The sequence below is a fragment of the Oncorhynchus mykiss genome, chromosome 14, assembly GCF_013265735.2.
Source record: "Oncorhynchus mykiss isolate Arlee chromosome 14, USDA_OmykA_1.1, whole genome shotgun sequence".
Lineage (NCBI taxonomy): Eukaryota > Metazoa > Chordata > Actinopteri > Salmoniformes > Salmonidae > Oncorhynchus > Oncorhynchus mykiss.
In genome coordinates this window covers 42,873,425-42,899,853 of record NC_048578.1, presented here as the reverse complement: position 1 = coordinate 42,899,853, position 26,429 = coordinate 42,873,425, and the positions used below count along the sequence as shown (strand labels likewise).

Here is a 26,429-nt window from a genome sequence, read left to right as displayed (position 1 = left end):
CTTTAACATTGAATATGGAACAAGCATCGCTTATTACCATACAATATATAATTTAATAGTGGAGACATGCAAAATCGAATTTCAAATGAAAAAACACATCAATGGCATTCATTTATTAAATAAATAAAATTTAAATAAAAATTGTATGCCTCTTTTCTATTTGCAGCCTTCTGATTTAAATACCAAAATAAACTTTTCCACTGGCTAATAATTTTACAAATAAAATTATAATAAATCAATCAACCATTCAAGCCCATGCCTTGTAGCAAGAAAAAGTGCATAAAGAAAACGTTAATTATTGCACACTGGTCTAATCTGATGTGCCCAAGCCAGATACCTGGCATCTCTTCTTGGATGCTAGTTCATCAATGTCTGGGCTCAAGCTCTGAGCTGAAGAAATCCTCTGTATCGAGCGAAGATGTTCATCAGTCAGATGTCTCCTGTGAGTTGCTTTGGTCATCTTCATCGAGGAGAAAAGTTGCTCGCATAGATAAGTGCTGCCGAACATGGAGAGCATCTGAGCAGCTTGGGTGCGGAGCTGAGGCATTGTGTCAGGGATGAACCGTGGAAACTGTGCGGCGCCCACAGCATCATACTTTGACTTCAGCGTGTCGTTGCACTGGAGTTCAATCAGCTCCATTTGGATGTTGGTTGGTGCATTTTCCACATCAACTGCGAAGGGATTACTAAGCAGTTCAAACTTGCATTTCTGGGCATCGAAGTCGGCAAATCGCCGGCTAAACTCAGCGGCGAGAACACTGAGTTTTTCAGCAAACTGTGCGCATGGGAACACGGCGGTAGAGATCTGCGCTTTTATGGATTGGCAGCAGGGAAAATGGCAAGGGTTTCCTTGCAGCATCTGATTCTCCCACAGGCACAGTTTAGTTTTGAAGGCCCTCACTGCAGCGTACATGTCTGTGATGATGCGCCCCCGCCCCTGAAGCTGCAGGTTCAGCGCATCGAGATGGCTCGAGATGTCACAGAGAAAGGCCAGCTCACACAGGAACTTTTGCTCCCGGAGCTCTGCTGTATCCTTCCCTTTGGTTTCCAGGAATTGACATATTTCCTCACGCAGCTCGAAACATCTGTTCAGTACTTTTCCTCTGCTTAGCCATCTCACCTCTGTGTGATACGGCACGTCTGCGTATTCCGAACCACACTCCTCCAGAAAAGATTTAAACTGGCGGTGATTTAGACCTTTGGCTCTTATAAAGTTAACTACCTGTGTTACTGTGGTCATAACATGTTCCATCTTTAGGGCTTTGGCACACAGTGCTTCCTGATGTATGATGCAGTGGTAAACAGTTAGCTCACCTGCACAGTTCTCTTCCCGCATCTTCTCCCGAACCATGCCCACCAGTCCACTCTTTTTACCGCACATCGCTGGCGCACCATCTGTCGTTAATCCAACGAGTTTATCCCACGGCAGCTTTATTTCAGTTACACATTTGGAAACCTCCTCAAAGATTTCCTTTCCTGTGGTTGTGCCATGCATTGATTTGAATCCTAATAGCTCCTCCGTAACACACAGATTTGAGTCCACTCCACGGATGAAGACTGACAGCTGAGCAGTATCAGATGCGTCGCAGCTCTCATCCACAGCGAGGGAGAACGCAACAAAATCTTTTCCCTTTTCCATCAGCTGGTCATACAGATTGGTGGCAAGATCACATGTGCGATCAGCTACTGTGTTCCTGGTCAGGCTCACGTTTGAAAATGCTTGTTTTTTCTCTGGGCATACGAGGTCACAAACCTTCATCATGCACTTTTTCATGAACTCTCCCTCATTAAAGGGCCGGGCTGATTTTGCGATCTCTGCTGCCACTATATAACTAGCCTTTACAGCAGCCTCGCTTTGTGATGTGGCTTTTTTAAACATATTCTGTTGTGAAACCAAACTTCTTTTCATCTCCTCTACTTTCTGGCTCCTTTGAGTCATGTCCAGGTCCTTGTATTTGTCATGGTGTTTCGTTTCATAGTGTCGTCTAATGTTGTACTCCTTACTTACAGCCACGTTGACTCCACAAACAAGACAGGTTTGTCTTTTACATATGTAAACAGATATTCTGCCTCCCACTTGTCCAGAAAGCTCCTGTTTTCTGCCTTTCTTTTCGCCATTTTTGGGAAGGGTTAGCTCGCTGACAGTTGTAGCGTCTATGTTGCTATGACTACTGTCACAGAGGAGAGAGCGTTTCTGGGTCCTGTCCTGATTGGCGCGCGAAAACAGCAGAGCATTATGGGATTCGTAGTATTAGTGGTGAATGCGCTGTATTATACCGGCGGGCCAGCTCTAGTAGTAATTTGGTATTGTCTCGCGGGCCAAATATAATTACCCCGCGGGCCAAATTTGGCCCACGGGCCAGAGTTTGACACCCATGCAGTAGATGGTATAGAGTACAGTATATACATATGAGATGAGTAATGTAGGATCTGTAAACATTATTAAAGAGGTGTTATTTAAAGTGACTAATGAGAGACATAGGCAAGATGCAGTAGATGGTATAGAACAGTACATACAGTTGAAGTCTGAAGTTTACATACACTTAGGTTGGAGTCATTAAAACTTGTTTTTCAACCACTCCACACATTTCTTGTTAACAAACTATAGATGTGGCAAGTCTGTTAGGACATCAACTTTGTCCATGACAAGTTATTTTTCCAACAATTGTTTACAGACAGATTATTTCACTTGTAATTCACTGTATCACAATTCCAGTGGGTCAGAACTTTACATACACTAAGTTGACTGTGCCTTTAAACAGCTTGGAAAATTCCAGAAAAGTATGCCATGGCCTTAGAAGCTTCTGATAGGCTAATTGACATCGTTTGAGTAAATTGGAGGTGTACCTGTGGATTTATTTCAAGGCCCATCTTCAAACTAGGTGCCTTTTTGTTTTACGTCATAGGAAAATCAAAAGAAATCAGCCAAGACCTCTGAAAAATGATTGTAGACCTCCACAAGTCTGGTTCATCCTTGGCAGCATTTTCCAAATGCCTGAAGGTACCACCTTCATCTGTACACACAATAGTACACAAGTATAAACACCATGGGACCACGCAGCCATCATAGCGCTCAGGAAGGAGACGTGTTTTGTCTCCTAGAGATGAATGTACTTTGGTGCAAAAAGTTCAAATCAATCCCAGAACAACAGTGCAGGACCTTGTGAAGATGCTGGAGGAAACCGGTACAAAAGTATCTATTTCCACAGTAAAATGAGTCCAATATCAACATAACCTGAAAGGCCGTTCAGCAAGGAAGAAGCCACTGCTCCAAAACCGCCATAAAAAAGCAGTTTGTTTGGAGGAAGAAGGGGAGGCTTGCAAGCCGAAGAACACCATCCCAACCGTGAAGCACGTGGGTGGCAGCATCATGTTGTCGGGGTGCTCAGCTGCAGGAGGGACTGGTGCACTTCACAAAATAGATGGCATCATGAGGGAGAAAAATTATGTTGATATATTGAAGCAACATCTCAAGACATCGGTCAGGAAGTTAAAGCTTGGTCGCAAATGGGTCTTCCAAATGGACAATGACACCAAGCATTCTTCCAAAGTTGTGGCAAATGGCTTAAGGACAACAAAGTCAAGGTATTGGAGTAGCCATCACAAAGCCCTGACCTAAAACCTATAGAAAATTTGTTGGCAGAACTGAAAAAGTGTGTGTGAGCAAGGAGGCCTAAAAACCTGACTCAGTTACACCAGCTCTGTCAGGAGGAATGGGCCAAAATTCACCCAACTTATTGTGGGAAGCTTGTGGAAGGCTACCCGAAACGTTTGACCCAAGTTAAACAATTTAAAGGCAATGCTAACAAATACTAATTGGGGGTATGTAAACTTCTGACCCACTGGGAATGTGATGAAAGAAATAAAAGCTGAAATGAATCATTATCTCTCCTATTATTCTCACATTTCACATTCTTAAAATAAAGTGGTGATACTAACAGACCTAAAACAGAGAATGTTTACTAGGATGAAATGTCAGAAATTGTGAAAAACTGAGTTTAAATGTATTTGGCTAAGATGTATGTAAACCTCCAACTTCAACTGTACATATGAGATGAGTAATGTAGGATATGTAAACATTATTAAAGAGGCGTTATATAACGTGACTAATGACAGGCAAGATGCTGTAGATGGTATAGAACAGTATATACATATGAGATGAGTAATGTTGGTTATGTAAACTAGCTCTTCCCTTCAACCACAAATGTGCTTCTAGTCTGTACCCAGTCTGTATGTACACCTACAGTGGGGCAAAAAAGTATTTACTCAGCCACCAATTGTGCAAGTTCTTCCACCTAAAAAGATGAGAGAGGCCTGTAATTTTCATCACAGGTACACTTCAACTATGACAGATAAAATGAGAAAAAAAATCCAGAAAATCACATTGTAGGATTTTTAATGAATTTATTTGCAAATTATGGTGGAAAATAAGTATTTGGTCAATAACAAGGTTTATCTCAATACTTTGTTATATACCCTTTGTTGGCAATGACAGAGGTCAAACGTTTTCTGTAAGTCTTCACAAGGTTTTCACACACTGTTGCTGGTATTTTGGCCCATTCCTCCATGCAGATCTCCTCTAGAGCAGTGATGTTTTGGGGCTGTTGCTGGGCAACACAGACTTTCAACTCCCTCCAAAGATGTTCTATGGGATTGAGATCTGGAGACTGCATTGGGGACCTTGAAATGCTCCAGGACCTTGAAATGCTTCTTACGAAGCCACTCCTTCGTTGCCCGGGCGGTGTGTTTGGGATCATTGTCATGCTGAAAGACCCAGCCACGTTTCATCTTCAATGCCCTTGCTGATGGAAGGAGGTTTTCACTCAAAATCTCATGATCCATGGCCCCATTCATTCTTTCCTGTACACGGATCAGTCGTCCTGGTCCCTTTGCAGAAAAACTGCCCCAAAGCATGATGTTTCCACCCCCATGCTTCACAGTATGTATGGTGTTCTTTGGATGCAACTCAGCATTCTTTCTCCTCCAAACACGACGAGCTGATTTTTTACCAAAAAGTTATATTTTGGTTTCATCTGACCATATGATATTCTCCCAATCTTCTTCTGGATCATCCAAATGTTCTCTAGCAAACTTCAGACGGGCCTGGACATGTACTGGCTTAAGCAGGGGGACACGTCTGGCACTGCAGGATTTGAGTCCCTGGCGGCATAGTGTGTTACTGATGGTAGGCTTTGTTACTTTGGTCCCAGCTCTCTGCAGGTCATTCACTAGGTCCCCCCGTGTGGTCCTGGGATTTTTGCTCACCATTCCTGTGATCATTTTGACCCCACGGGGTGAGATCTTGCGTGGAGCCCCAGATCGAGGGAGATTATCAGTGGTCTTGTATGTCTTCCATTTCCTAATAATTGCTCCCACAGTTGATTTCTTCAAACCAAGCTGCTTACCTATTGAAGATTCAGTCTTCCCAGCCTGGTGTAGGTCTACAATTTTGTTTTTGGTGTCCTTTGACAGCTCTTTAGTCTTGGCGATAGTGGAGTTTGGAGTGTGACTGTTTGAGGTTGTGGACAGGTGTCTTTTATACTGATAACAAGTTCAAACAGGTGCCATTAATACAGGTAACGAGTGGAGGACAGAGGAGCCTCTTAAAGAAGAAATTACAGGTCTGTGAGAGCCAGAAATATTGCTTGTTTGTAGGTGACCAAATACTTATTTTCCACCATCATTTGCAAAAAAAAATCATAAAAAATCCTACAATGTGATGTTCTCATTTTGTCTGTCATAGTTGAAGTGTACCTATGATGAAAATGATAGGCCTCTCATCTTTTTAAGTGGGAGAACTTGCACAATTGGTGGCTGACTAAATACTTTTTTGCCCTACTGTATATACACAGTGGACAAAACATCGACATAGCTTTTACCTGGTCAGTCTACGATTCCTTATTGATGTCACTTGTTAAATCCACTTCAATCAGTGTAGGGGAAGAGACAGGTTAATGAAGAATTTTTAAGCCTTGAGACAATTGAGAAATGGAACACCGTCCTAATATTGAGTTTCATCCCCTCAGAACAGCCTCAATTCATCAGAACATGGATTCTACAAGGTGTCGAAAGCGTTCCACAGGGATGCTGGCCCATGTTGACTCCAATGCTTTCACAGGGATGCTGGCCCATGTTGACTCCAATGCTTCCCAGTTTTTTCAAGTTGGCTGGATGTCATTTGGGTGGTGGACCATTCTTGATACACACGGGAAACTGTTGTGTGAAAAATCGAGCAGCGTTGCAGTTCTTGACCCAAACCTGTGCGCTTGGCAACTACTACCATACCCTGTTCAAAGGCACTTTCATCTTCCGATTCACCCTCTGAATGGAACACATACACAATCCGTCTCAATTCTCAAAGGCTTTAAATTTCTTCTTTAACCTGCCTCCTCACTGATTGAAGTGGATTTAACAGGTGACATCAATAAAAGATCATAGCTTTCACCTGGATTCACCTGGTCAGTCTATGTTATAGAAAGAGCAGGTGTTCCTAATGTTTTGTGCACTCAGTGTATGTAATAGGTACATTAGAATATAAAGGCCCATAGTCCAGGTGGTGGTTTCTCTACTTACCGTCTGCAGACCTCGTTTCTCCTGCCATTCCTCCATACTGCTGCTACTGCAGGGGGGCAGATCAGCCATACAGCAGAACCACGAGCAGGGCCAGACCAGGGTGTGGTCTAGGCAGCAGGGCCAGGCCGGGGTGAGGTCTAGGAAGCAGGGCCAGACCGGGGTGAGGACTAGGAAGCAGGGCCAGACCGGGGTGAGGTCTAGGAAGCAGGGCCAGGACGGGGTGAGGTCTAGGAAGCAGGGCCAGGCCGGGGTGAGGTCTAGGAAGCAGGGCCAGGCCGGGGTGAGGTCTAGGAAGCAGGGCCAGGCCGGGGTGAGGTCTAGGAAGCAGGGCCAGGCCGGGGTGAGGTCTAGGAAGCAGGGCCAGGCCGGGGTGAGGTCTAGGAAGCAGGGCCAGGCCGGGGTGAGGTCTAGGAAGCAGGGCCAGGCCTAGGAAGCAGGGCCAGACCGGGGTGAGGTCTAGGAAGCAGGGCCAGGCCTAGGAAGCAGGGCCAGACCGGGGTGAGGTCTAGGAAGCAGGACCAGACCGGGGTGAGGTCTAGGCAGCAGGGCCAGGACGGGGTGAGGTCTAGGAAGCAGGGCCAGGCCGGGGTGAGGTCTAGGAAGCAGGGCCAGGCCGGGGTGAGGTCTAGGAAGCAGGGCCAGGCCGGGGTGAGGTCTAGGAAGCAGGGCCAGGCCGGGGTGAGGTCTAGGAAGCAGGGCCAGGCCGGGGTGAGGTCTAGGAAGCAGGGCCAGGCCGGGGTGAGGTCTAGGAAGCAGGGCCAGGCCGGGGTGAGGTCTAGGAAGCAGGGCCAGGCCTAGGAAGCAGGGCCAGACCGGGGTGAGGTCTAGGAAGCAGGACCAGACCGGGGTGAGGTCTAGGCAGCAGGGCCAGATAGGCCTACGGCCAGGCAGCAGATACTATCTGTCCATCTGTCCGGGGGTTGTGGTGGTCTGGCTGGTCATGCTAGCTCAGTCTTCTGGGCTGCAGGGTGCGGTGTCTTTGTCTCCCTGAGGTTCTGCAAGACACGAGAGTGTCATCAGTTAGAGTGGAATCAATGGAAACTTTATGAACCAGAACATCTCATTTCAGCTTTTCCATAATAGACTGCTTTATATGTTTATATTTAGAGTTGTCATATCATTTTTATAACATCACACTTATTCTATGGTGGTGTGTTTTAATCATAGAGAATGATAGACTGCCAGCAGCATACCACCCTGCATACCACTGCTGGCTTGCTTCTGAAGCTAAGCAGAGTTGGTCCTGGTCAGTCCCTGGATGGGAGACCAGATGCTGCTGGAAGTGGTGGAGGAGGGCCAGTAGGAGGCACTCCTTCCCAATGCCCCAGGACACTGCCCTGTGTAGGGTGCTGTCTTTCGGATGGGATGTTAAACGGGTGTCCTGACTCTCAGAAGGTCATTAAAGATCTGGCCCTCAAACCATCACGGTCCCCTAATAATCCCCAGTTTACAATTGGCTCATTCATCCCCTGTAACTATTCCCCAGGTTAATGAGAATGTGTTCTCAGTCAACTTACCTGGTAAAATAATGGATAAATAAAAATGTGTGGGCGTGGGCAGCACCATTAAGGCCATCTCCATTTTGAAGTGGTACATTTTCTGCTTCTACTACTTCTATGAGTTGGTAATCAAACTGAAAGGGTGCATACTGCCCCTTGGAGGGTGTTGTCTGAACAGGTATAAAGACAAGGTTGGTGATTTACTGTCACCTCCAGTGATGGAATGTTTGCTCACAAGATAGTATAATTCATTGGCTGATCCCTCCCAATGACCTGGATGGAATTATATGATCCTTCCTTAACCCATAGGTGATCACTATGGTTTTAATAGACTGGAAGAGAGTTGTCACTTGACCATCACATGAAATGAAGTTGGACAGGTAACACACCTGTGGACATTTCATACACTCAGATTATAAAACTATAGAAGTAAAGTAGACCTGGATCAGAGCTAGCTAGCTGAGTGGGACCTGGATCAGAGCTAGCTAGCTGAGTGGGAGCTGGATCAGAGCTAACTTAGCTATCTGAGTGGGAGCTGGATCAGAGCCAACTTAGCTAGCTGAGTGGGCCCTGGATCAGAGCTAGCTAGTTGAGTGGGACCTGGATCAGAGCTAGCTAGTTGAGAGGGACCTGGATCAAAGCTAACTTAGCTATCTGAGTGGTCCTGGATCAGAGCTAACTTAGCTAGTTGAGTGGGACCTGGATCAGAGCTAACTTAGCTAGCTGAGTGGGACCTGGATCAGAGCTAAATTAGCTAGTTGAGTGGGACCTGGATCAGAGCTAGCCAGTTGAGAGGGACCTGGATCAGAGCTAGCTAGTTGAGTGGGACCTGGATCAGAGCTAACTTAGCTAGCTGAGTGGGACCTGGATCAGAGCTAGCCAGTTGAGAGGGACCTGGATCAGAGCTAGCTAGTTGAGTGGGACCTGGATCAGAGCTAACTTAGCTAGCTGAGTGGGACCTGGATCAGAGCTAAATTAGCTAGTTGAGTGGGAACTGGATCAGAGCTAACTTAGCTAGCTGAGTGGAACCTGGATCAGAGCTAACTGATGAGTGGGACCTGGATCAGAGCTAACTTAGCTAGTTGAGTGGGATCTGGATCAGAGCTAGCTAGTTGAGTGGGACCTGGATCAGATTTATCTAGTTGAGTGGGCCCTGGATCAGAGCTAGCTAGTTGAGTGGGACCTGGATCAGAGCTAACTTAGCTAGCTGAGTGGGACCTGGATCAGATTTATCTAGTTGAGTGGGCCCTGGATCAGAGCTAGCTAGTTGAGAGGGACCTGGATCAGAGCTAGCCAGTTGAGAGGGACCTGGATCAGAGCTAGCTAGTTGAGTGGGACCTGGATCAGAGCTAACTTAGCTAGCTGAGTGGGACCTGGATCAGAGCTAGCCAGTTGAGAGGGACCTGGATCAGAGCTAGCTAGTTGAGTGGGACCTGGATCAGAGCTAACTTAGCTAGCTGAGTGGGACCTGGATCAGAGCTAGCCAGTTGAGAGGGACCTGGATCAGAGCTAGCTAGTTGAGTGGGACCTGGATCAGAGCTAACTGATGAGTGGGACCTGGATCAGAGCTAATTTAGCTAGTGGAGTGGGACCTGGATCAGAGCTAGCTGATGAGTGGAACCTGGATCAGAGCTAACTGATGAGTGGGACCTGGATCAGAGCTAATTTAGCTAGTGGAGTGGGACCTGGATCAGAGCTAGCTGATGAGTGGGACCTGGATCAGAGCTAGCTAGTTGAGTGGGACCTGGATCAGAGCTAATTTAGCTAGCTGAGTGGGACCTGGATCAGAGCTAACTTAGCTAGCTGAGTGGGACCTGGATCAGAGCTAACTTAGCTAGTTGAGTGGGACCTGGATCAGAGCTAGCCAGTTGAGAGGGACCTGGATCAGAGCTAGCTAGCTGAGTGGGACCTGGATCAGAGCTAACTTAGCTAGTTGAGTGGGACCTGGATCAGAGCTAACTTAGCAAGTTGAGTGGGACCTGGATCAGAGCTAACTTAGCTAGTTGAGTGGGACCTGGATCAGAGCTAACTTAGCTAGTTGAGTGGGACCTGGATCAGAGCTAACTTAGCTAGTTGAGTGGGACCTGGATCAAAGCTAACTCAGCTAGCTGAGTGGGACCTGGATCAGAACTAACTTAGCTAGCTGAGTGGGCCCTGGATCAGAGCTTGCTAGTTGAGAGGGACCTGGATCAGAGGAAACTTAGCTAGTCGAGTCGAACCTGGATCAGAGCTAGCCAGTTGAGAGGGACCTGGATCAGAGCTAGCTAGCTGAGTTGAACCTGGATCAGAGCTAGCCAGTTGAGAGGGACCTGGATCAGAGCTAACTTAGCTAGCTGAGTGGGACCTGGATCAGAGCTAGCCAGTTGAGAGGGACCTGGATCAGAGCTAGCTAGTTGAGTGGGACCTGGATCAGAGCTAACTGATGAGTGGGACCTGGATCAGAGCTAATTTAGCTAGTGGAGTGGGACCTGGATCAGAGCTAGCTGATGAGTGGAACCTGGATCAGAGCTAACTGATGAGTGGGACCTGGATCAGAGCTAATTTAGCTAGTGGAGTGGGACCTGGATCAGAGCTAGCTGATGAGTGGGACCTGGATCAGAGCTAGCTAGTTGAGTGGGACCTGGATCAGAGCTAATTTAGCTAGCTGAGTGGGACCTGGATCAGAGCTAACTTAGCTAGCTGAGTGGGACCTGGATCAGAGCTAACTTAGCTAGTTGAGTGGGACCTGGATCAGAGCTAGCCAGTTGAGAGGGACCTGGATCAGAGCTAGCTAGCTGAGTGGGACCTGGATCAGAGCTAACTTAGCTAGTTGAGTGGGACCTGGATCAGAGCTAACTTAGCAAGTTGAGTGGGACCTGGATCAGAGCTAACTTAGCTAGTTGAGTGGGACCTGGATCAGAGCTAACTTAGCTAGTTGAGTGGGACCTGGATCAGAGCTAACTTAGCTAGTTGAGTGGGACCTGGATCAAAGCTAACTCAGCTAGCTGAGTGGGACCTGGATCAGAACTAACTTAGCTAGCTGAGTGGGCCCTGGATCAGAGCTTGCTAGTTGAGAGGGACCTGGATCAGAGGAAACTTAGCTAGTCGAGTCGAACCTGGATCAGAGCTAGCCAGTTGAGAGGGACCTGGATCAGAGCTAGCTAGCTGAGTTGAACCTGGATCAGAGCTAGCCAGTTGAGAGGGACCTGGATCAGAGCTAGCTAGTTGAGTGGGACCTGGATCAGAGCTAACTTAGCTAGCTGAGTGGGACCTGGATCAGAGCTAGCCAGTTGAGAGGGACCTGGATCAGAGCTAGCTAGTTGAGTGGGACCTGGATCAGAGCTAACTTAGCTAGCTGAGTGGGACCTGGATCAGAGCTAAATTAGCTAGTTGAGTGGGAACTGGATCAGAGCTAACTTAGCTAGCTGAGTGGAACCTGGATCAGAGCTAACTGATGAGTGGGACCTGGATCAGAGCTAACTTAGCTAGTTGAGTGGGATCTGGATCAGAGCTAGCTAGTTGAGTGGGACCTGGATCAGATTTATCTAGTTGAGTGGGCCCTGGATCAGAGCTAGCTAGTTGAGTGGGACCTGGATCAGAGCTAACTTAGCTAGCTGAGTGGGACCTGGATCAGATTTATCTAGTTGAGTGGGCCCTGGATCAGAGCTAGCTAGTTGAGAGGGACCTGGATCAGAGCTAGCCAGTTGAGAGGGACCTGGATCAGAGCTAGCTAGTTGAGTGGGACCTGGATCAGAGCTAACTTAGCTAGCTGAGTGGGACCTGGATCAGAGCTAGCCAGTTGAGAGGGACCTGGATCAGAGCTAGCTAGTTGAGTGGGACCTGGATCAGAGCTAACTTAGCTAGCTGAGTGGGACCTGGATCAGAGCTAGCCAGTTGAGAGGGACCTGGATCAGAGCTAGCTAGTTGAGTGGGACCTGGATCAGAGCTAACTGATGAGTGGGACCTGGATCAGAGCTAATTTAGCTAGTGGAGTGGGACCTGGATCAGAGCTAGCTGATGAGTGGAACCTGGATCAGAGCTAACTGATGAGTGGGACCTGGATCAGAGCTAATTTAGCTAGTGGAGTGGGACCTGGATCAGAGCTAGCTGATGAGTGGGACCTGGATCAGAGCTAGCTAGTTGAGTGGGACCTGGATCAGAGCTAATTTAGCTAGCTGAGTGGGACCTGGATCAGAGCTAACTTAGCTAGCTGAGTGGGACCTGGATCAGAGCTAACTTAGCTAGTTGAGTGGGACCTGGATCAGAGCTAGCCAGTTGAGAGGGACCTGGATCAGAGCTAGCTAGCTGAGTGGGACCTGGATCAGAGCTAACTTAGCTAGTTGAGTGGGACCTGGATCAGAGCTAACTTAGCAAGTTGAGTGGGACCTGGATCAGAGCTAACTTAGCTAGTTGAGTGGGACCTGGATCAGAGCTAACTTAGCTAGTTGAGTGGGACCTGGATCAGAGCTAACTTAGCTAGTTGAGTGGGACCTGGATCAAAGCTAACTCAGCTAGCTGAGTGGGACCTGGATCAGAACTAACTTAGCTAGCTGAGTGGGCCCTGGATCAGAGCTTGCTAGTTGAGAGGGACCTGGATCAGAGGAAACTTAGCTAGTCGAGTCGAACCTGGATCAGAGCTAGCCAGTTGAGAGGGACCTGGATCAGAGCTAGCTAGCTGAGTTGAACCTGGATCAGAGCTAGCCAGTTGAGAGGGACCTGGATCAGAGCTAGCTAGTTGAGTGGGACCTGGATCAGAGCTAACTTAGCTAGCTGAGTGGGACCTGGATCAGAGCTAGCCAGTTGAGAGGGACCTGGATCAGAGCTAGCTAGTTGAGTGGGACCTGGATCAGAGCTAACTTAGCTAGCTGAGTGGGACCTGGATCAGAGCTAAATTAGCTAGTTGAGTGGGAACTGGATCAGAGCTAACTTAGCTAGCTGAGTGGAACCTGGATCAGAGCTAACTGATGAGTGGGACCTGGATCAGAGCTAACTTAGCTAGTTGAGTGGGATCTGGATCAGAGCTAGCTAGTTGAGTGGGACCTGGATCAGATTTATCTAGTTGAGTGGGCCCTGGATCAGAGCTAGCTAGTTGAGTGGGACCTGGATCAGAGCTAACTTAGCTAGCTGAGTGGGACCTGGATCAGATTTATCTAGTTGAGTGGGCCCTGGATCAGAGCTAGCTAGTTGAGAGGGACCTGGATCAGAGCTAGCCAGTTGAGAGGGACCTGGATCAGAGCTAGCTAGTTGAGTGGGACCTGGATCAGAGCTAACTTAGCTAGCTGAGTGGGACCTGGATCAGAGCTAGCCAGTTGAGAGGGACCTGGATCAGAGCTAGCTAGTTGAGTGGGACCTGGATCAGAGCTAACTTAGCTAGCTGAGTGGGACCTGGATCAGAGCTAGCCAGTTGAGAGGGACCTGGATCAGAGCTAGCTAGTTGAGTGGGACCTGGATCAGAGCTAACTGATGAGTGGGACCTGGATCAGAGCTAATTTAGCTAGTGGAGTGGGACCTGGATCAGAGCTAGCTGATGAGTGGAACCTGGATCAGAGCTAACTGATGAGTGGGACCTGGATCAGAGCTAATTTAGCTAGTGGAGTGGGACCTGGATCAGAGCTAGCTGATGAGTGGGACCTGGATCAGAGCTAGCTAGTTGAGTGGGACCTGGATCAGAGCTAATTTAGCTAGCTGAGTGGGACCTGGATCAGAGCTAACTTAGCTAGCTGAGTGGGACCTGGATCAGAGCTAACTTAGCTAGTTGAGTGGGACCTGGATCAGAGCTAGCCAGTTGAGAGGGACCTGGATCAGAGCTAGCTAGCTGAGTGGGACCTGGATCAGAGCTAACTTAGCTAGTTGAGTGGGACCTGGATCAGAGCTAACTTAGCAAGTTGAGTGGGACCTGGATCAGAGCTAACTTAGCTAGTTGAGTGGGACCTGGATCAGAGCTAACTTAGCTAGTTGAGTGGGACCTGGATCAGAGCTAACTTAGCTAGTTGAGTGGGACCTGGATCAAAGCTAACTCAGCTAGCTGAGTGGGACCTGGATCAGAACTAACTTAGCTAGCTGAGTGGGCCCTGGATCAGAGCTTGCTAGTTGAGAGGGACCTGGATCAGAGGAAACTTAGCTAGTCGAGTCGAACCTGGATCAGAGCTAGCCAGTTGAGAGGGACCTGGATCAGAGCTAGCTAGCTGAGTTGAACCTGGATCAGAGCTAACTGATGAGTGGGACCTGGATCAGAGCTAACTTAGCTAGTTGAGTGGGATCTGGATCAGAGCTAGCTAGCTGAGTGGGACCTGGATCAGATTTATCTAGTTGAGTGGGCCCTGGATCAGAGCTAGCTAGTTGAGTGGGACCTGGATCAGAGCTAACTTAGCTAGTTGAGTGGGACCTGGATCAGAGCTAGCCAGTTGAGAGGGACCTGGATCAGAGCTAACTGATGAGTGGGACCTGGATCAGAGCTAACTTAGCTCTGATCCAGGTCCCACTCAACTAGCTAAGTTAGCTCTGATCCAGGTCCCACTCAGCTAGCTAACTTAGCTAGTTGAGTGGGACCTGGATCAGAGGTAGCCAGTTGAGAGGGACCTGGATCAGAGCTAGCTAGTTGAGTGGGACCTGGATCAGAGCTAACTTAGCTAACTGAGTGGGACCTGGATCAGAGCTAACTGATGAGTGGGACCTGGATCAGAGCTAATTTAGCTAGTTGAGTGGGACCTGGATCAGAGCTAGCTGATGAGTGGGACCTGGATCAGAGCTAACTTAGCTAGCTGAGTGGGACCAGGATCAGAGCTAACGTAGCTAGCTGAGTGGGACCTGGATCAGAGCTAACTAAATGAGTGGGACCTGGATCAGAGCTAACTAGATGAGTGGGACCTGTATCAGAGCTAACTTAGCTAGTTGAGTGGGACCTGGATCAGAGCTAACGTAGCTAGCCGATGTTGGATCTGGATCAGAGCTAAATTAGCTAGTTGAGTGGGACCTGGAGCAGAGCTAACTTAGCTAGTGGGCCTGTTCAATCCTTCCTTGGTAGCGTGTAAGATGTGAAGGATGTCTTGCTAACGTTACTACCACCAAATCAGCGTGTCGACTATGTGGAGCCATGCAACTAATGTAACGCGTTATAACTTGGAGGTTGCAATAACGCAACTTGCTAGATAGCTAGCTATAGTTAGCCCACCTCAATCAACACAAGATAATGCTAGCAAAGTGTCAGAGTCCTAAAAATATATATCTAACTTACTAGTTAGCTAGCTAAAAAGTACAAAAGAGTTTGAGAAAATATTCTAGACTCGTTGAAAAGCAATAATTTGATGATTCTGCTGCTTGCCAGTCTCTGCTAACCCAACAGCTTTCCATCCCCCCCTCCCGTTTCAGCTCTCTGGCAAGCTCAGTGCGCATGGTCCCTGAATGAAAAAACATTGCAAAGCGAATTGATGTAGAAAACGCACATCCACCCATTCCGCCACAAGGGCAGAGAGAGAGAGAGGGGCAGAAATAGGATTCCCACAAAAGAAGCGGAATGATCCAACTTTCCGACAGCTAGTTTACAGACAGTCAACAACCCGCTGCAAGCAACACAACAATAACGCCTAGGGCACGTCATACTAGAAAGACAGGCCATGTCTGCCATAACCAGACCACTGGAGCCGAATAAACTTTTCCTTTAAATCTCTGATTTCTCCTGTCCTAACATGGTCACTCTGACCCCTGCCTACAACGAACTGAAGGCAGAACTCGTCGAAATCTGTCACAGTGAAAGTGTGAAAATCAGTTTGGCATGTACCTGTTTTTGTCGTCAAATCAAACGACCGCTCTAATTCAGCAGATTTCTTCAGCAGTCCCCGAGCCAGACAATGAAATCTAAACATCCGATCATCAATTCTAATCATGATCGTGACGTATTCGCAGACAGAAGCCAATTAGATCATGAAATCAGGGCTGTTACATTCAACCCAGTGATGTCCCGCCCAGCGGTGACTTTGTGAGGAGGAGAGAGAGAGAAACCCTTTATACTGAACAAAAATATAAACGCAACATGTAAATGCACAAAAAACGTAATCCTCAAAAAATAAATGTCACAAACTTGTTTACATTCCTGTTAGTGAACAAATCGATATTTGCCAAAATAATCCATCCACTTGCCAAAATAATCCATCCACTTGCCAGATTAAATAGCATGCTCATGACACTGGTGCACCTTGTGCTGGGGACAATAAAAGGCCACTAAAATGTGACTTGTTTCAGGAAACTAGGCGTATGTCGCACATTACTACTTCACAGGAGAGGCATTTGAAAGTAAACATACATTTTTATCAAAATGTGGTTTTGTTTTGGGCAGAAATGCCTTCTGGAACTTGTGAACTTTCATGTGCCCAAATAAGAAACATATATGCCATCTTTAAATATGAATACAATTGTTAACCTTTCCATTAGCCATGATTGGCTGAGATAATAGATGGGCTGGACATGCTGAGAGATCAGTTCGGATTGGTCTGTCATGTAGCACGCTTCTGTCTATAACATGAGCTGCTCAGTATGTGTAGGTAATCCTTTCTAACGCAGCTTTTTTGAAAGAAGTATGATGGCTAAGGAGATGGAGAAAATTCTGCCGTTTGATTGCAAATATTATGCAGAAGGAGTCGAAAAGAGAACACCTGTCTCTGGATTACATCTTCAAACAAAGGGCAACCATAGCATCTGTGACAGAGAGGGAAAAGCGTTAATCCGTGGGTAAGAGAGTCTAGCTAGCTACATTTTCAGATATTGTATGTTTCTAATTTTGTCAAAGTCATTTTCATTGCAAGTTAAAGCGTACTGTTAGCTAGCTAGCTAAAGTTAACTGGCTGGCATCGCTAACTAACATTACGTGCATGATCTGTGTATTAATATTATTAGTATCTCAGAAAGCAATTTGCATTGCTAGTTATAGCCTAATGTTAGCTAGCTAGCCGACATTGATACTGGTTGGTTAAATTTAGTTAGCTGCAGATTCATGCATGGTAGTAACGTTATGAGTTGGGATGATGGTTCATTGTTTAGCTAGCTAGCTAGCTAGCTAGCTACATGTCTAAACAAGACTCCACTATGCAAGAAAACATTTCACTGTGCCATTTACACCTTCTGTATCCTGTGCATGTGACAAAAAAAATATAGTGTGCGTTTACCAGAGACTGTAATGTGAAGAACAACATGATTTGCACCAGGGTCAAATTAGGATATAAAGTTAGGCCAACGAGACTGTGTATAATGTAACGGGTTTATAAGCGCGGTAATCGACCCTGCCGCACGAGCATGCTTTTGTGGCACAGTCGATAGCGCGCCGGACCTCGGGCTCGAAGGTCGAGGGTTCGAGACCCTGCTGTTTCATTACATTGGTGTATGAAGTGATTGGACCGGTGAGCGCTTGACCGGTGAGCGCTTGACCGATGAGCACGTTCCTGTAAGACGTAGAGTCACAAGCTAGCGCGAGGACGCGCTCTTTGAAAGGAGGGAGTAGTGTAACGACCCTGGGTTTATAAGCGCAGAAATCGAATAGATTTAATCTATAGATTAGGGCCTAATCAATTTATTTCAATTGAATGAATTCCTTGTATAAACTGTAACTTGGTAAATGCATTGAAATTGTTGCACATAACATTTATATTTTTGTTCAGTATAGTTGTCAGGACCATACATACAAATTCCACCTCAACACTGTTGCCCTAGAGCACAAACAAAACTATACCTAAACATCAACACTACTTAACAGGTGATATTGTGCTCCTGTCCCCAACCAAGGAGGGCCTACAGTAGAACCTACATCTTCTGCACAGATTCTGTCAGACTTGGGCCCTGACAGTGAATCTCAATAAGACAGAAATAATGGTGTTCCAAAAGAGGTCCAGTTGCCAGGACCATATATACAAATTCCACCTCGACACTGTTGCCATAGAGCACACACAAATAGCTAAACATCAACACCATTTTACTTCCACAAAGATGTGACTGGTCTGAGATTCAAGGCAAGAAGAGCCTTCTACGCCGTCAAAAGAAACATAACATTTCACATCACAATTAGGATCTGGCAAAAAATAAACAAATCAGGTATATAACCATTGGCCTCTATGGCTGTAAGGTCTGGGGTCCACTCAACCAACTAAGAATTTACAAAATGAGACAAACATCAAACTGAGACTGCTGCAAAAACATCCTGTGTACACCTTAATCACCAGTAAATACAGGTAGTAGTGTTAATCACCAGTAAATACTGGTAGTAGTGCTAATCATCAGTAACTACAGGTACTAGTGTTAATCACCAGTAAATACAGGTACTAGTGTTAATCACCAGTAAATACAGGTAGTGGTGTTAATCACCAGTAAATACAGGTAGTAGTGGTAAATACAGGTACTAGTGGTAATCACCAGTAAATACAGGTAGTAGTGTTAATCACCAGTAAATACAGGTAGTAGTGGTAAATACAGGTACTAGTGGTAATCACCAGTAAATACAGGTAGTAGTGTTAATCACCAGTAAATACAGGTACTAGTGTTAATCACCAGTAAATACAGGTACTAGTGTTAATCACCAGTAAATACAGGTACTAGTGTTAATCACCAGTAAATACAGGTAGTGGTGTTAATCACCAGTAAATACAGGTACTAGTGTTAATCACCAGTAAATACAGGTAGTGGTGTTAATCACCAGTAAATACAGGTAGTAGTGGTAAATACAGGTACTAGTGGTAATCACCAGTAAATACAGGTAGTAGTGTTAATCACCAGTAAATACAGGTAGTAGTGGTAAATACAGGTACTAGTGGTAATCACCAGTAAATACAGGTAGTAGTGTTAATCACCAGTAAATACAGGTACTAGTGTTAATCACCAGTAAATACAGGTACTAGTGTTAATCACCAGTAAATACAGGTACTAGTGTTAATCACCAGTAAATACAGGTAGTGGTGTTAATCACCAGTAAATACAGGTACTAGTGTTAATCACCAGTAAATACAGGTAGTGGTGTTAATCACCAGTAAATACAGGTACTAGTGTTAATCACCAGTAAATACAGGTAGTGGTGTTAATCACCAGTAAATACAGGTAGTGGTGTTAATCACCAGTAAATACAGGTAGTAGTGGTAAATACAGGTACTAGTGGTAATCACCAGTAAATACAGGTAGTAGTGTTAATCACCAGTAAATACAGGTACTAGTGGTAAATACAGGTAGTAGTGGTAATCACCAGTAAATACTAGTGTTAATCACCAGTAAATACAGGTACTAGTGTTAATCATCAGTAAATACAGGTACTAGCATCATTTGGGGTGGCAGGGTAGCCTCGTGGTTAGAGAGTTGGACTAGGAACCGGAAGGTTGCAAGTTCAAACCCCCAAGCTGTCGTTCTGCCCTTGAACAGGCAGTTAACCCACTGTTCCTCGGCCGTCATTGAAAATAAGAATTTGTTCTTAACTGACTTGCCTGGTTAAATAAAGGTAAAATAAATAAAAAATTACAATTAAATCAGTAAATACAGGTAGTAGTGGTAAATGCAGGTACTAGTGTAAACACAGGTAGTGGTGGTCATCACCAGTAAATACAGGTACTAGTGGTAAATACAGGTACTAGTGTTAATCACCAGTAAATTTTAAAATAATCACCAGTAAATTTTCAGTTTTCTAAAACTGGTTAAATCATGTCTAAATCACGTGTTCAGGAGTAAAAATCCCAGGGAAAACTGTTCACCAAAAACACAAAAAAAAAATTCATCCGCCAGTCTTTGATTTGTATAAGGCGATAGAAAATAGATGAGGTTTCGTTTACAACGCTTCCACACGATGTCGCCAATACTGGCATTTCTTTGCACGTTTATCCTTGGTTTGATGACGTATAGGCACTTCCTGTCTTGGGGTGCACCCAGGAAATTATGAAAGTGAAAAAAATGGACGATGATTTCAAGACTTGCTGCTATCGAATACAGATCGCCCCGTGATCAATTTTATCGATTATTAACGTTTATTAATACCTAAAGTTGGTTTACAAAAGTAGTTTGAAGTGATTTGTAAAAGTTTATAGGCAACTTTGTTAATTTTAAAAAGTGACGTTGCGTCGTGTAAAGGTGCATTTTCCTTGGATCAGACGGCCTTCATAAATGGACATTTTTGGCATACTTTGACGGATTTAATCGGGAAAAAGACCCAATTGTGATGTTTATGGGACATATAGGAGTGCCAACAAAGAAGCTCGTCAAAGGTAATGAATGTTTTATATATTATTTCTGCGTTTTATGTAGCGCCGGCTACCGCAAAATCTTTTGTTTAGGTCTCGTTCAGGTATTTTGGGGGGTTGCATGCTATCAGATAATAGCTTCTCATGCTTTCGCCGAAAAGCATTTTACAAATCTGACATGTTGGCTAGATTCACAACGAGTGTAGCTTTAATTGAGTATCTTGCGTGTGTGTTTTAATGAAAGTTTGAGATTTATCGAGTACTATACTATAGTACTATAGGTGGCGCTCTGAAATGTCCGCTGATGTGTTCCTGCGCAGGAACCACGTCCGTAAGAAGTTTTAATGCAACCGCTGTGTCAGATTTTTAAAAAACTTTACGGAAAAAGAAACGCATGCAATAATCTGAGACGGCGCTTAAAAGTAAAAACACCACAGCCACAAGGATGGCGTCAACATAAACAAGAAATGACATGATAAATATTCCCTTACCTTTGATGATCTACATCAGAAAGCACTCCAGGAATCCCAGGTCCACAATAAATGTTTGTTTTGTTGGAAAATGTCCGTTATTTATGCCCAAATACCTTCTATTGTTAGTGCGTTTAGTAAACATATCCAAACGCTAATTCTGGTCAGCGTTATATCGGACAAAAACTTCAAAAAGTGATATTACCGGTCGAAGAAACATTTCAAACTAAGTACAGAATCAATCATTAGGAGATTTTTAACATATAGCTTCAATAAAGTTCCAACCGGAGTATTCCTTCTTGTCTACGTGAGCAATGGAACGCAAGTGACTACCACGAGGAAAAAGCGCGATCAAAAAATGGCTGCTTGATGGACATCTGATGTATTCTGCTCTCATTCACTCCCACAACAACATAGAAGCCTCATTATAATTTCTATTGATGGTTGACATCTAGTGGAACCCCTAGGCAGTGCAACATCATTCATATCTCAAGGGGATTTCATTGGGGACTGGTGAATTTCTGACTTCCTGTTTTGATTTCAACTCAGGATTTTGCCTGCCAATATGAGTTCTGTTATACTCACAGACATCATTCAAACAGTTTTAGAAACTTCAGAGTGTTTTCTATTCAATAATAATAATAAAATGCATATATTAGAAGCTGAGACTGAGGAGCAGGCCATTTACTTTAGGCACCTTATCCATCCAAGCTACTCAATACTGCCCCCCAGCCATAAAAAGTTAATAATTTATTTACTAACTAACTAAATAATCACAGAAATGCATAAACAACACCGTAGATATGGTTACAAGGAAATGATAGGGGAGGTTCCCTAGTGGACTAAGCCGATATGACAGCTTGGTGGACAAAGGGAAGTGAGTGTGGACTGAGTACATGCGGGAAAGACAAAAGGAATCACTACACAGTTGATAATTATATTAATTGAAATACTAATCCTTTGAACATGAAGGCTCACTCATTCGAGAATATTTGCAATCAATATATATTTACGCCCAGTGTGTCATCGTGATCTCTGTTGGAATCCGGTCCATCAGCAGAGAGTCAGTTCATCAGCGTCTCTCTCTCGTCTTCCCTGAAGATCAAAGTCCTTTGTGGTTAGAATGGATACTTTAGAGTACCATTCAAAAATCTTCTCATAGAGTAGATGTTTATTTTTTATTTTTTACTTGCTATATTGTATTTACTTTGCCACCATGGCCTTTTTTTGCCTTTACCTCCCTTATCTCACCTCATTTGCTCACATTGTATATAGACTCATTTTTCTACTGTATTATTGACTGTATGTTTGTTTTACTCCATGTGTAACCCTGTGTTGTTGTACGTGTCGAACTGCTTTACTTTATCTTGGCCAGGTCGCAATTGTAAATGAGAACTTGTTCTCAACTTGCCTATCTGGTTAAATAAAGGTGTTCTCAACTTGCCTACCTGGTTAAATAAAGGTGATCTGGTCTACCTGGTTAAATAAAGGTGATCTGGTCTACCTGGTTAAATAAAGGTGATCTTGCCTACCTGGTTAAATAAAGGTGAAATAAAAAAATACAAAATAAAAATGTTTCGGCGGTTGTCGGTATTTACAATCCCAGGTTTACATCATCTCTAGCTGACTAGTAACTAGTATCTAAGATTTGCTCTTATTCTGTCGAGATTGATAGTCTCAGAGTTTAACCATTTCCACCCGTGTAGTAAATGCTCCACGTGGTATGGTTAGGAATTCAACAACCATTGCAACCTTAGCTGACACTGAGGTTTTTGTGGTCTGAATGGGAATACCTCAGGAGGGTTTTTTATTCGTAAACAAAAGAAAAGGCGGTTCTATGACGTCGGATCATGTCTGTGCTCACAGGGGCGGGTCAATGACTTAGTTAAACTTTTTAAAGGGAATACAATTCTCTCACATTAACGGTTTAACATCACATTACATCATTTCACAAATAGTTTCATCTTTATTTATTCATTTTTTCCAAGAATTAGATGCAAACCCCATAATTGAGAAATGTACACATTCAGAGATATAGTTATTTGTGTTTCCTTTCCTCTCTGAGGACACCAAATGAAGCACACTCGTCATACCCGTCCCTTAAGTGTTCATGGACCATTCCCACCTTCTCACAAGTGGACATTTTGTTTCATATTCTCATTTTGGGGATTTAGGAGTTTGCCATGTGAAATCCTTTGTTCTCTCTGTCTCTCTCTTCTGCATGGCCAGGGGGAGAGTCGCCGCCAGGAATTTACGACCTGAGATAACAGAAACTGAGTGTAGGAGAAAGAGAGAGAGAGGGGGGGGGGGAGCCACCATCTATGCCCAGAAAGGGCCACGTCATGACAAAAGACAGTACTATGTAGCCATCTTCATCAACCTGGCCAAGGCTTTCGACTCTGTCAATCACTGCATTCTTATTGGCAGACTCAATAACCTTGGTTTCTCAAATGACTGCTTTACCTGGTTCACCAACTACTTCTCAGATAAATTTCATTGTGTCAAGTCGGAGTGCCTGTTGTCCTTACCTCTGGCAGTCTCTATGGGGGTGCCACAAGGTTCAATTCTCGGGCTGACTCTTTTCTCTGTATATATCAATGATGTCGCTCTTGCTTCTGGTGGTTCTCTGATCCACCTCTATGCAGACGACACCATTCTGTATACATCTTGCCCTTCTTTGGACACTGTGTTAACAAATCTCCAAATGAGTTTCAATGCCATACAACACTCCTTCCGTGGCATCCAACTGCTCTTAAACGCTAGTAAAACTAAATGCATGCTCTTCAACCAATTACTGCCCGCACCCTCCTGCATCACAACTCTGGACGGTTCTGACTTAGAATATATGGACAACTACAAATACCTAGGTGTCTGGTTAGACTGTAAACTCTCTTTCCAGACTCACACTAAGCATCTCCAATCCAAAATTAAATCTAGAATCACCTTCCTATTTCGCAACAAATCCTCCTTCACTCATGCTGCCAAACATACCCTTGTAAAACTGACCATCCTACCGATCCTCGACTTCGCCAATGTAATTTACAAAATAGCCTCCAACACTCTACTCAGCAAACTGGATGCAGTCTATCACAGTGCCACCCGTTTTGTCACCAAAGCCCCATATACTACCCACCAATGTGACCTGTATGCTCTCATTGGCTGTCCCTCGCTACATATTCATCGCCAAACCCACTGGCTCCAGGTTATCAATAAGTCTCTGCTAGTAAAGCCCCACCTTATCTCAGCTCACTGGTCACCATAGCAGCACCCACCCGTAGCACACACTCCAGCAGGTATATTTCACTGTTCATCCCCAAAGCCAACACCTACTTTGGCTGCCATTCCTTCCAGTTCTCTGCTGCCCATGACTGGAACGAATTGCAAAAATCACTGAAGCTAGAAACTTATATCTCCCTCACTAACTTTAAGCGTTAGCTGTCAGAGCAGCTTACACTGCACCTGTACACAGCCCATCTGTAAATAGCCCACCAAACTACCCCAGTATCTCTACTTGCACATCATAATTTGCACGTCAATCACTCCAGTGTTAATGCTACATTGTAATTATTTCACCACTATGGCCTATTTATTGCCTTACCTCCCTAATCGTACTTCATTTACACACTCTGTACATAGATTTTTCTATTGTGTTATTGACTGTACATTTGTTTATTCCATGCGTAACCCTGTGTTTGTTGCACTGCTTTGCTTTATCTTGGCCAGGTATCAGTTATAAATAAGAACTTGTTCTCAACTGGCCTACCTGGTTAAATAAAGGTGAAATACAATAAACAAATAAAATAGAGTTAGTATGTAGAGTGCTGCTTGATAGGGTTAGGGTTAGTAAGTAGTGCTGCTTGATAGGGTTAGGGTTAGTATGTAGAGTGCTGCTTGATAGGGTTAGGGTTAGTATGTAGAGTGCTGCTTGATAGGGTTAGGGTTAGTATGTAGAGTGCTGCTTGATAGGGTTAGGGTTAATATGTAGAGTGCTGCTTGATAGGGTTAGGGTTAATATGTAGAGTGCTGCTTGATAGGGTTAGGGTTAATATGTAGAGTGCTGCTTGATAGGGTTAGTGCTAGTATCTAGAGTGCTGCTTGATAGGGTTAGGGTTAGTATCTAGAGTGCTGCTTGATAGGGTTAGGGTTAGTATGTAGAGTGCTGCTTGATAGGGTTAGGGTTAATATGTAGAGTGCTGCTTGATAGGGTTAGGGTTAGTATGTAGAGTGCTGCTTGATAGGGTTAGGGTTAGTATGTAGAGTGCTGCTTGATAGGGTTAGTATGTAGAGTGCTGCTTGATAGGGTTAGGGTTAGTATGTAGAGTGCTGCTTGATAGGGTTAGGGTTAATATGTAGAGTGCTGCTTGATAGGGTTAGGGTTAGTATGTAGAGTGCTGCTTGATAGGGTTAGGGTTAGTATGTAGAGTGCTGCTTGATAGGGTTAGGGTTAGTATGTAGAGTGCTGCTTGTTGGGGTTAGGGTTAGTATGTAGAGTGCTGCTTGATAGGGTTAGGGTTAGTATGTAGAGTGCTGCCTGTTGGGGTTAGGGTTAGTATGTAGAGTGCTGCTTGATAGGGTTAGGGTTAGTATGTAGAGTGCTGCTTGATAGGGTTAGGGTTAGTATGTAGAGTGCTGCTTGATAGGGTTAGGGTTAGTATGTAGAGTGCTGCTTGATAGGGTTAGGGTTAGGATGTAGAGTGCTGCTTGTTGGGGTTAGGGTTAGTATGTAGAGTGCTGCTTGATAGGGTTAGGGTTAGTATCTAGAGTGCTGCTTGTTAGGGTTAGGGTTAGTATGTAGAGTGCTGCTTGTTGGGGTTAGGGTTAGTATGTAGAGTGCTGCTTGATAGGGTTAGGGTTAGTATGTAGAGTGCTGTAGTTGCAGTAGACAGTCTGTGATGTTGTTGCTGGTCGATGGGCTGAAAGATTCCACAGCTAACAAGCAGAACAACGCAGTCTTTCTGTGTCAATTAGATAATTTCCTCTTCTATCCCTCCCTCCCAACAACCTTATGTCCCCATTCACCCTTCCTGTTGCCCCCCCCCCTACCCTCCATAATTATTTAATAAGCTGCTATGCTCTGTCATATCAACGAACATCCACATTAACAATGGCTGCTGTTGTTGTCCTGTCCTGCAGCATGTCTTCCTCATGCTCTGGGTATTGTATCTGTATCTCTCTCTCCCCCCCTGCCCCAGTTATGTCTAGTATGCTCATGTGAGTTGAGTCTAGACTGTTGTGGTACAGTGATGGTTCCTCTGCACAGGAGGATTCCAGGTTCCTCTGCTCTGAGCCTGCACACAGGAGGAGGTACCTGTTGATGACCAGCATGGGCCTTCACTATTATCCGGTACCTGTTGATGACCAGCATGGGCCTTCACTATTATCCGGTACCTGTTGATGACCAGCAGGTGCCTTCACTATTATCCGGTACCTGTTGATGACCAGCAGGTGTCTTCACTATTATCCGGTACCTGTTGATGACCAGCAGGTGCCTTCACTATTATCCGGTACCTGTTGATGACCAGCAGGTGTCTTCACTATTATCCGGTACCTGTTGATGACCAGCAGGTGTCTTCACAATAAAAAGAAAGAGAGAACAGAGAAACTCTAACACCATCCTTAGCTCTGGCATCTTCCCCAATATTTGGAACCAAGGACTGATCACGACAATCCAAAAAAGTGGAGACAAATTTGACCCCAATAACTACAGTGGG

General features: G+C 45.0%; 1 protein-coding gene across 1 annotated transcript in view; it reads right to left on the bottom strand.

The window, feature by feature from the left end:
• Window positions 1-26,043, bottom strand: part of LOC110514351 (highly divergent homeobox) — a 48,768-nt gene extending 22,725 nt beyond the window's left edge. Inside the window, exons 1-4 of the mRNA XM_036943652.1 lie at window positions 25,958-26,043; window positions 7,417-7,450; window positions 7,068-7,367; window positions 6,574-6,999 (exon numbers count right to left, since the gene is read on the bottom strand). Coding sequence (XP_036799547.1) covers window positions 6,574-6,999; window positions 7,068-7,367; window positions 7,417-7,450; window positions 25,958-26,043 — 846 coding nt within the window. The remainder of the gene's footprint in view (window positions 1-6,573; window positions 7,000-7,067; window positions 7,368-7,416; window positions 7,451-25,957) is intronic.
• Window positions 26,044-26,429: the final 386 nt, after the last annotated feature.